Here is a 12,500-nt window from a genome sequence, read left to right as displayed (position 1 = left end):
GGTGAAACACACACACACACACACACACACACACACACACACACACACACACACACACACACACACACACACACACACACACACACACACACACACACACACACACACACACACGAGAAAATCTGCAACGAACTGAATTTCCGGTTGAATAGTCTACCTCTATTATAATCCTTTTTTATCAGGGTAAAACGTTTTTTCAAATCTTTCACTTCCAAATCACTTTCCATTTTCTATCGTGCTGATTTAAATTTCATTGTTTCGGTATTATTATAGTCTCACATTTCATTCAATTTTTTTTTTTATATTTTTAGTTTACTTGTTCACACATTTATTCATAATTCTTTTGATAATAGATTATACTTATTTCAATTTTTTTCTTTTTAATTCTGACAAATGCTTTATCCTGTTTCGTCTAATTTTATTGTGTTTTTGTTATTATTATTTATCTTATTCAATTTTACTTTATTTTTTAGTTTATATATTTGTTTATTTGCCTATCAATTTTTGCTGCATGCTCTAATCTCTGATGATGCCATGGCTATTATTTATTGACATAATTATACATAATTACGATAAACAAAAAACAAATGTATAAGTAAATGATAAATATAATCATTATCAAATAGGCATCGTTTGTAATCTTCTTAAACGTCCAGTACCTAAACCATCAAATTGCAGAACCATTATGTCTAGAGTGCCAAGGTCGAATAAAAGGTCAAAAAATGGTGATTAAAGAGACTGACCTCAGGCTAAGAGGCGATCTTGGACCATCAACTGGAGAATACCACCGTGGCAGTGCCAATCCAAGAGCAGTTGAATAGTACAAGGTAGCAGTTGAAGGAAGGATAGATGGGAAGGAGTCCACATTTGGAATATGCTGTTTCTGTATGGTCACCGAATCTCATTAAAGACATTGACAGACTGGAAAAAGTACAACGGCGAGCCACAAAACTGATTCCAAATATCAAAAATAAATCATACGAAAATCGACTAAAACACATGAATCTGTTTTCCCTAAAAAAAACGTAGACTCAGAGGTGACTTGATACAGGTCTTTAAGATTTTAAAGGGAATTGACAACATCAAAAGTGACCAAATTTTCACATTGAATGAGAATCAGACAAGAAACAATGGTCTCAAACTATCCGGAAATAGATTCAATTTGGAAGTAGGTAGAAACAACTTTGCCAACCGTGTAGTAAATGAATGGAATAAACTTCCTGCACAGGTAGTGCAATGTAGTTCAGTTCGAAGCTTTAAGAATCAGTTAGATAAATACCTAAGTAAGATGCTGTAATGATTATAATTTATCTTATATTATTTGCTTTTGTTTTGTCATCATTTGTCTGTCTGATTTTCATTTATTATTAGTTATATGTCTATTATTATTTACTATTTACCTGTTTGTTTATTATTTAACTATACCTATGCATTTATTTATGTATTTTATTTGTTATTTACATTATTATAGTTTTTATTTATTGTTTTATTATTAGTATGATTTTTTTTTCGCATCAGACCTAGATATGGATCAAAAGGTCTCCTGTCGGGGGGGGGGGGGATGAGAGACGGTGAGACGCGAGGTGCCTCGAGGTGTGAGCTCGCCAAGCAACAAAAGAATTAATCTACCGGGTTATGGGGAGCTTCTTCGGAAACGCTTACTTCGGAAACGCTTACTTCGGAAACGCTTACTTCGAAGACGCCTACTTCGAAGACGTCTTCTGCTGCAGGAACTTAGTACGGGTGAGGTTCTTCTCTGGGGTCAGTAGTACAAAAGAATTAATCTACCGGGTTATGGGGAGCTTCTTCGGAAACGCTTACTTCGGAAACGCACTTCGAAGACGCCTACTTCGAAGACGCCCTCTGCTGCAGGAACCTTGTCCGGGTGAAGTTCTATGGGGTCAGTAGTACATTAAGGTAATGTTGGGATTACAAAAACTTTTAACTATTCCATGGGTTTCTATGGATCTCTCCATTGCAAATCATTGAAATTCAGAAGATTCCCGATGTTCGCAACGAAGGACTTCGAATGTATACTGGTAACCAGAATGTTTTCAATTTCGGATTTTTTTTTATTTTTTTTTAATATTGGAGATCTTTTCTAATTTCAGAGATTGATTATAAAGAGAAGTGTCTGTAGAAACAAATATAACTTTTATTATTGAGTATTTTTATAATTTTTGTATAATGTGCGCAGTTTAATTTTTTTGTACAGAAAATGCACCTAAAACTCGGCAGTGAATATTTTTATCCATTGTGTAAATCATAGGGTTGTTTTCTGAACATTGAAACACGGGGTCATACAAAACATCGACCCGACTTATATTTGCCTTTCTGTTGAAGGTTTCGCTTCATTTTCAAATTGTTTGAGTTATATATTGACACAAAACTTTCACTCCTTATCTACCCACGGGGCATATATACAGGTGTCAATAATTAATTTAAAAAAACAAATATATTAATAAGATGGAAAGAGAGTGGAGAATGTACTATGGATAAATACTCAATCTTATACTGTAGAAGAGGAGACGAAAGCTACGACCAAGAGATGGGAATATGTATGAGTGATAGAGCAAGAAAATCCTTAATAAAGTTTCAGTCAATCAACGAAAGATTGCTTAAAATCAGATTTAAGTGCAGATGGTTTAATTTGAGCGTGACTTACGTATGCACCGATAAATAATAACGATGAACAAGATACATAAGAACATAAGAATGAAGGAGACTGCAAGAGACCATAAGGCCTACACTAGGCAGCTCTATATCCATCACCACCTGTCATCCCCATCCATAAGGTTGTCTAACCGTTTCTTAAAACAACTGATAGTTTCAGCCCTCACTACATGGTTACTAAGTCTATTTAATTCGTTGACCACCCTATTAGTAAGCCAATTCTTGCCTATTTCCTTCGTAAATCTAATTTGTCCAGTGTAAATCCATTACTGCGAGTCCTGCCCTGTTGTTTTGATATGATGACCTTGTTTGCGTCACCCTTGTTAAAGCCTTTGATCCACTTGAACAACTCTATTAGATCACCCCGCACTCTGCGTCTTTCCAGAGAGTGTAACGAACATTTCTTATGAAAAAATACCTTGTTAAAGCCTTTGATCCACTTGAACACCTCTATTAGATCACCCCGCACTCTGCGTCTTTCCAGAGAGTGTAACGAACACTTCTTATGAAAAAATACAAGAAGTAACGGATGAAATGCCAAAACATGATGTTGCCATCATCCTTGGTAATATGAATACAAAAATTGGTGAGGAAACTGAAGCTTTCGCACCATCAACTGATAAAGAAAGTAATGAAAATGGGACTAGGTTGGCATCGTATGCAAAGCAAAATAATCTTGTAATCGGTGGCAAAATTTTCCAACATAAAGACATACACAAATCTGCATGGATAATACCGGATGGAAGGGCAAGGAACAAAATGAGTAATATTTTAGTATATATATATATAATATATATATATATATATATATATATATATATATATATATATATATATATATATATATACAGTGGAAGGGCGGTGAGCTAAACACAGAGAACAGTTGTAGTTTTATTCACTGACGTTTCGTCCTCACCCGGACATTCTCAAAGTACATGTACTTTGAGAATGTCCTGGTAAGGACGAAATGTCAGTGAATAAAACTCCAACTGTTCTCTGTATTTAGCTCACCGCCCTTCCACTCATTTGTCTTCCATACTTCAACATATATATATATATATATATATATATATATATACATATATATATATTATATATATATATATATATATAATCAACCACAATGCACTTTAATTCTAAGCCATCAACATCGGAAGTGTTTGTATACTTACCAGTTGTACTATCATAGTGGAGATGGGTTGAACGCAAACTTTCGTGTATGTGTATGTAACTCGAGCATACAAATATATGATAAAATTGCGCTCAAGTTATCTCTCTTAATGGTGTAATGGTCTAAGTCACTGCAGCACTGTTCACGTGCTTTGCCGTAGGTTCGAGTCCTCGGGCGCACCGCGTTTCAATTTCTGCGTTGCCTCCACGGTTCTTCCGATGTTGATGGCTTAGAATTAAAGTGCACTGTGGTTGATAAAAAATGTATCTCTAATCACTGGGACCCATTCATTGTTATATTTATATATATATATATATATCAGCGGTGGTACATGTTTGTATGTTCATATATCTTCGTACACTTGAATGCATCCATATTAACTACAGACAACACTACAGTAAAAAGCAACAATTTACTTTCTTTTTCGAAATGTAGAGGCACTTTGTAATCAAAGTTACCAATCACTCACCTTTATTGCCTTTCCAATTGGAGAACGAAAAGGATATATTTACTTTGTTGTACTAGGAATTTTTGCGTCCGACTGTATGTACGCGCACGTGCACAAGCATACACAAAGGTAGGTACACAGAGAAATGCACATATATCACGTGTATACTCACGGAAACACACGCGAGTTTGTACAATTGTGTATGGACACGCAAACACAAACGCAACCACACACACACACACACACACACACACACACACACACACACACACACACACACACACACACACACACACACACACACACACACACACACAAAATGTATAAAAAAAACTTGAAAGAATACAAAGAGCAATTACAAAATTGGCACCAACACTCTCAAAACTATCATATGAAGAGAGACTAGTAAAACTTGAACTACAGACACTAGAGCAAAGAAGAGAGGAGATTTGATAGCTATTTACAGAATCATGAAAGGCATAGAAGTTATTGATAGAGAGAATCTGATAAAATGGGATGATAGAAACAAGAGGACACGGAAAGAAAATCAAGGACACCTATAGAAGAGTTCTGAAAAAGAACAGCTTTCCTCATAGAGTAATAGACAGTTGGAACAAGTTGGATGAAAAAGTAGTGTGTGCAAAAACAATACATGAATTTAAGAATAGTTTAGATAAAATGAGATATGGAGACGGGACACCGCAAGCGTAGCTCCCCTACCCGTGAAATACAACTAGGTAAATACAACTAGGTAAATACACACACACACATACACACACACACACACACACACACACACACACACACACACACACACACACACACACACACACACACACACACACACACACACACACGCAGCATTATCCTTAGAGCGGTCATACGAGCTCTGAGCTCTCTTCCGGGAGGGAAATAGCTGTCGATCACGAGTCCAACACGTGATCCAAAGACCAAGGTGAAAGACCAAGGTGAATCACACACACACACACACACACACACACACACACACACACACACACACACACACACACACACACACACACACACACACACACATGGGCGTAATATCATGTACGCACAGACAAACTTCAACACAAACCCAACTCTGATGTGTATTTTCTCTTTAATCTCTTCAATATGGCAACGTTATGCTTTGATCCATTAACACCTGCTTTTGAGGATTTATATGTAGATTTAAACCTTACTGAAAGGTTTATGATAAATGATACCGTCTGCAGTCTTTAATGTCATTTGCGCTTGGGGGCAAGAAGGGCATCTCGGCGTAGTGTTTGTTTACTTCTTCGTATGGGAAGATTACAACGAAGCGTGATGGGTTGCCATATTTCGTTTTCCGCTTCTCATTTCTTTCGTCGGGTCTGTGGAGCTTCCTCGCTCCACCGGATTAAAACATCCGGCGAGTTTTGTTGACAAGGTCAACATTTATGGGATTCTGTTACATATATATCCGGTCTGGGACAGCCTTTGGTCGTTCAGTCGCCGAACTTGGCTTCCTGTCGAGTTGCTTAATAGTTTCTGCTACATTTGTGTTGAAGGCAAAAGTTATTTTCTCCCATTCTGTCTTAATATCTCCTTACATGGACATTGGAAAAGTTAGTTCTTTATTAACGTCCCTATACGTGAACGTTTGTCTTGCCACACATCAACGTTTCTTCCCCCCATTCTTGCTCTCGACCTATTTCATCGTATACCTCATTCTTATGTGTTACTGTTGTCTCCTAACGATAACTTGAACAATAAATCTAATCGTTAGATATCCACTAACTACCTTTAGTTTTTGATTTGTAGACCAATTTGTGAGACTGTTGGCCCTTAAAGGGTGAATGGACCAGTTTGATTACCAGTGACGTAGATTATTTTGAAAGTTGAGAAATAAAAATGGAATTTGTTTACAAGCGTTCCTCGACTTGTGATCTTATCTATGTCGTCGTCTATATACTCAGGACGCTACCAGAATTGTAGAATGAGTATACAAACTCAGCGATCTCGATGTCCCTCGTTTATTCGATGTAGAAATTCTTTGTTTTTTATTATTTGTTTTGCATAAAAACTTTTTGGCAACCTCGCCAGTTGTTGTTGTCATAAGGTGAATCTAAATTTCCATAGAGCTGCGTTTTGTATCTTTTATCTTTCTGTAAGTATGCGGACTTTTTTCTTTCGTAAATTCTTAATACAAAAAAAAATGTGACAATATATTCTTATTTCTCATTTTTGGAGATTTTGCACCAAGATGATGACCATGATAGTGATGATAATGATGAGGACAACGACGGTGGTAGTGATGAGGAGACATTACAGCACTAGGACATAATGACATACACAATGATAATCGTTCTATATAAAAACCATATCATGACAATTCTGGATAACGACTTGTGAAATCCTTAATTATGTACATAAGTGGGTAGGAGGTAAAGGGAACACGGGCTGAGGGAAATACTTTTATTCCTGACTAGTTTCGCCCGAGTGGCCACTCAGGCGAAACTAGTCAGGAATAAAAGTATTTCCCTCAGCCCGTGTTCCCTTTACCTCCTACCCACATTCGTCACAATGTTCACACATATATACATAAGCTTAATCCGAATGAAACACACTATTTTCGCTCCTCACTAGATAAGCAGTAAGACAGACTGATTGAATTGAGCAGTATTTTATATATATATATATATATATATATATATATATATATATAATTGTGTGTGTGTGTATGTATATATGTATGTATGGATGTGTGTGTGTGTGTATGTGTGTGTGTGTGTGTGTGTGTGCGCGTGCGTACGGATGTGTGTTCATGTGTATATGTATACTGTATGCATATACATATACGAAATACTTTATGGATTAACCCTTGTTGTATTTGTAGAGAAATAGATAATCTTTTAGACATCATTCTCTTTACAGCGTAATTTAAGCCTAAGTTATCATATATAGATGGCAGAAGAATTCACTTTAGTAAACGATTCTGATCATTAGCCTTCAATCTCTTCCAAAGGTGGTCGAGGGCCAGCCTCCGGAGTCCGAGGTCCACGAAGTCGTGCCTTCGTGGGTTCTGCCGAAGACGAAAGTCAAGAAGAAGAACCGATCTCACATCCATCGACGGGAGGCGGCAGCGAAGGACCTTCCCGGATTCCTCGAGAGCTCTTCCTCCTCCTCCTCCTCCTCTTCTTCTTCTTCTTCGGGTCTCTCGAGTGTAAGGAACGAATCCCGAGAAGTTTTACCCCTAAAGGATGAAGAAGAGCCCCGATCTTTGACCCCGACAGAGTCTGTTGTCGGTTCTTTGCGATCTTCCAAAGGCCGAAAGAGGCTCTCGACGTTGCGAGAAAGAGTCTCGAAGAAAGGCGCCACCGGTCGGGACGAGGACGATGACGAGGAGGACGCGAATGAAACAGAAGTGCGAAGGAGGCTTTTGATGTCTGGGAAAGCGCAGAAGAAAGGCGCTGGAGACGCCGAAGGAGTGCAGACGAAACCCGTTGGGAATGAGCTAAACCAGGAGAAAAGGACGCGGGGTTTCGAGGTACGCCACAGTACGAAGAAAAACGAGAAAGGAGCGAAAGAATTAGACAACGGGTATGGAGCCGTCCGGGACCGCCAGGGTCTGGAAGCAAACGAATACACAAAGGCGTTCCTTCGCAGAAATAAGCGGCAACGAAGGCAGACCTATGAAAAGGTAAATGTTGTTATGAGTTCCTCTTCCTGGTTTGCATAAGACTCTTCTGCAGGACCTTGGGTATATTTTGTGTATAGAAGTATATTTACTAACACCCAAATAATACAAAACTGTACTTTAACTTGTTGAAAATAAGGATTTCATAATTTCTTGGGTGCAAATATTTTTTTTCTAACACTCAAATATTAATTAACCTTTTTCTAATTGATGCAAACGATAATTTTTTTTCGACTTTTTTTGCTTATTTCACATGACATACCCTAATAAATTTCAGTCCCTTCTTTTTTGACAATGAATAAATAAATGCACAAATAAATAAATAGATAAAAAATGATAAATGAAAAACACACGGATAAATAGATGAATAAATAAATAGATAAATGGACAAATACATAATATTAACCTATTCCCCTTACCTCAGCGTGTAACAGAATGCTTTCCTAATACATGTTTTTGTTTTCACTTGCATAAGAGATAAGCACCACTTACAACAGCCTTGACATTAACAATTTTTGACTCTCTATAATAGTTTGATGTATGCAAAGACTCGCTTGTCGCAGTTGAGTACATAATAGGATTTTTTATTGTAAGTTATCTTTTTAACATTCTTGGAAGCTTATACTCACTCTTAAATATTTTCTGATGTCTTTCTCCGAGCGTCCTGTTCTTTCTCCTCTATTGTGAGCAGTTCTACCCCAGAATTTCTTTTATATATTTTTTTTGAGCATCTATCTTTGAGGGGTTACTATTCTGTTCAGTGAAATTGTCAGGTCTGAGAGTGAGGCTAGTTATCTCACAGACTGTACCGCGGACAGACCACCCACGCTCGGTAAGGAGGCTTTGGGGGAGATTCGAAGGCCGAGGGAATGTTCCCGACTTCCCCCATATAGAAGTATAATATAAAAACCATGACATCAAAGCAAGTAGGATAGTCTGGTTAATCTAAATATTCTTTTTATCCAAGGTCATGTTTTATTTGATTTGAATCTCTTGGTGTTAGTATTACCTAACACTATAAAGGACAGAACGTAGCATTTCTTTAGCTTCCTAGAGTTCCTCTCACGCCTGAATAGAATCGCCTGACGGCAGACAGAATAATTTACTGAGTAGAGGGATAAAAAACTCTCTCTCTCTCTCTCTCTCTCTCTCTCTCTCTCTCTCTCTCTCTCTCTCTCTCTCTCTCTCTCTCTCTCTCTCTCTCTCTCTCTCTCTCGCCGATAGAGTTAAGGACATCTCAGTTTCGTTACGATGACGGAATTTACATACTTTATTCAGATTAGAACAGGGCCCAGTATCAAGTGAATTCAAGTTTGGGTTTTATGGCTCTCTGTTGAACCGTTCTATCCCCTGAGGGGAAGATACATAATTTACTACATCTATTTATTTACGTGTCTATTTATTAATTTAACTATTTATTTATATATTAAATTATTTATTTACTTATTTATCTATTCATTTAGTTATTTGGAAATAAACTCATCTGCTGGGATTCGAACCCTCACCTGAGCGGCTTGCGTCTTACAAGATGAAGACCGTACCATCACGCCATCCTGTAAGACGCAAGCCGCTCAGGTGAGGGTTCGAATCCCAGCAGATGAGTTTATTTCTAAATGTCAATTGACACAAACATTTAGTTATTTATTAGTTTACTTATCTATCTATTTATTTCTTTATCTATTTGTTTGATTATCTATTCATTCTTATATATTTATTTATTTTATTTATGTTTATCTATTCATTTATTTATTAATTTTTGTTGATTTATTTATCAATTTATTTATTTATTTGTTTGTGTTTATTAATTCATTTATTTGCTTGTTTTTTATCTATTTATTTATTGTATTTATGTATTCACAAACAACGTTTAGTACCTACAAAACACGTTTCAAACGAACAAATAATGGGGAATAGGTGACTCTATCTAACGAACGAATAATGGGGAATAGGTGACTCTATCTAACGAACGAATAATGGGGAATAGGTGACTCTATCTAACGAACGAATAATGGGGAATAGGTGACTCTATCTAACGAACGAATAATGGGGAATAGGTGACTCTATCTAACGAACGAATAATGGGGAATAGGTGACTCTATCTAACGAACGAATAATGGGGAATAGGTGACTCTATCTAACGAACGAATAATGGGGAATAGGTGACTCTATCTAACGAACGAATAATGGGGAATAGGTGACTCTATCTAACGAACGAATAATGGGGAATAATTGACTCTAACGAACGAATAATGGGGAATAGGTGACTCTGTCTAACGAACGAATAATGGGGAATAGGTGACTCTATCTAACGAACGAATAATGGGGAATAGGTGACTCTATCTAACGTACGAATAATGGGGAATAGGTGACTCTATCTAACGAACGAATGATGGGGAATAGGTGACTATCTAAAGAAAATCTTACGATGATTATAAAAAGATCACAATTGTTATAATGAAAGAGTTATATTGAAGGTTAAAAACATTAGGAAAGGTCACGTGATTTGCAACGAAAAAAAAATCGTCTTTGTAGGCCCTCGTATGATGCATTACTTTGTTTTTTTGATCGTGTAAATCAGATGATTTTATCATTAAGAAAACTGGTCAGCATCATTCAGTAGCACAATTTGGTTGAAGTAGTTCCTAGTGTGTCTTCCATTCGTTCTTTGCCAATTTTCATGTTTCTATATTTTTTTCTGTGTACCCTGAAAAGGGCTTGGTAGTCGCAAATGGTCTGTCTTCCAGCATCTCATTTCCCAGTGGTTATTTGTAAATATTTTAATCACGCGTTTATTACGTTTTGTGTTGCATTGTATGTTTGTATGCATGTGTGTGTGTGTGTGTATGTACGTATGTATGTTGTATTTACATATATGTATGTATGCATGAATGTATCCACATATGTATGTATGCGTTTATTTATGTATGCGCATTCTTGATTTTTATATTCAGAAATGTATGTACATATGCATGAATGTATCAACATGTATGTATACGTTTATTTATGTGTGCACATTCTTAATTTTCATATTCAGAAACGTATCCATGTGTACGCATAATCTAAGCATCCTTTTGTAATATTCTGTACTCTCTAATGTTCTAGGATTTCCCGCCAATCTACAAGCTAACCAACTTTCGGTACAACCGTTCCGACATGGCGGCGCAGATCATGAACGCGATGCAAACTCTCCGTTTCTCAGGCGTTTCGGTGAGTTGTGCCCTTCTTCCACTCATCATCGATAACCTACACACTTCTTCCACCCAGTAACACTAAGTTCTCTCCCTTTTTTCACCCAGTATCGATGAGCTATCCCCCTGTTTCCCCCCCAACCCCCCAGGATCCGTAAGTTGTGTATTCTGTTCGCCCAAGTAGGTTTCGAATCTTTCCGTTCTACTTAAGTCTTCTGTTACACACGTTTTCTCTTGATCGTCATCCTGACTGCATGACGGAAGGAGTGAAAGGGTAAATATTAATTAATAAAGAAAAATTACATATATTCTTTCAGAGCCAATAAACCAAATATAATTTTCTATTACGAGAAAAAGAATGTATGATTTAGTTGTAACTATATGATGTCCGCTGTGGGTGTAATTTGTTCGCTAGATTGTTCGTTTGTGTGTATGTGTGAGTGCGTATGTGTGTTTGTGCATGTGTGTGTATGTGTGTGTGTACTTATACACAAGTGGCTTCATGTAAGTAATACGGTGGTCGGTGTCTGAAAAAGAATTTCTTAACGTCGCAAAGCAATGTTTCCAAACGTTCGCGGACGCCATGGCGCCTGCCTCTCGAGGGTTCGCCAGAGAGATTTATATAATATCCACTTGCCTTTATCGGGAAATTTTTGTTTGTGTTATTGATATTCTGTTTATTTATTAATCCATTTTTTTTTCATTTAATGTAATTTATTTATTTGCCATTATTATTATTATTATCATTATTATTATTATTGTTACTGTTATTGTCATTATTGTTATTATTATTATTCTAATTATAATTATTATTGTTATTATTATCATTGTCAATAGTATTAATATTATTATAATTATTATTGTTATTATATTTATCATTGTTAATAATATTAATATTATTATCATTGTTAATAATATTAATATTGATATTATATTATTATAATAATTTTTAATAATATTAATATTATTATTACTAATATTATTATTGTTATCATTACTCTTATTATAATTATCATTATCATTATCGTTATCATTATCATTTATTTATGTATTAATTTTTATATTTCTATTTGTTTATTTATTTATTATTATTATCATTTTTATTATTTTTTGCAACGAGTGAAATGACCCCCAGCTTACGAAAGTTTGGGGACCAATGTCGTACAGTTACGATACTGACAAGCTTACAAGGTCTTAAAAGGCTCACGAACGTCGCAAATTTACGATACACGCCTTCCTTATATCTACCACGTAAACATTAGCTTCTATAGGCCTCAAGGAACATTGCCGGATATCGGGTGGGGTTGGGGTTGGGGGGATTTCTTATCATAATAACTC

The 12,500-nt window shown here is 36.3% G+C and overlaps 1 protein-coding gene across 2 annotated transcripts in view; it reads left to right on the top strand.

The window, feature by feature from the left end:
- Nucleotides 1-12,500, top strand: part of LOC143036878 (uncharacterized) — a 393,874-nt gene that overhangs the window by 91,588 nt on the left and 289,786 nt on the right. For both annotated transcript variants that reach the window (XM_076204789.1, XM_076204798.1), the window contains exons 5-6: nt 7,303-7,977; nt 11,077-11,181. In XM_076204789.1, coding sequence (XP_076060904.1) covers nt 7,303-7,977; nt 11,077-11,181 — 780 coding nt within the window. The remainder of the gene's footprint in view (nt 1-7,302; nt 7,978-11,076; nt 11,182-12,500) is intronic.

Source organism: Oratosquilla oratoria, chromosome 2 (genome assembly GCF_046742065.1).
Source record: "Oratosquilla oratoria isolate Oo_2021 chromosome 2, ASM4674206v1, whole genome shotgun sequence".
Lineage (NCBI taxonomy): Eukaryota > Metazoa > Arthropoda > Malacostraca > Stomatopoda > Squillidae > Oratosquilla > Oratosquilla oratoria.
This window is presented reverse-complemented; position numbering and strand designations above follow the sequence as displayed.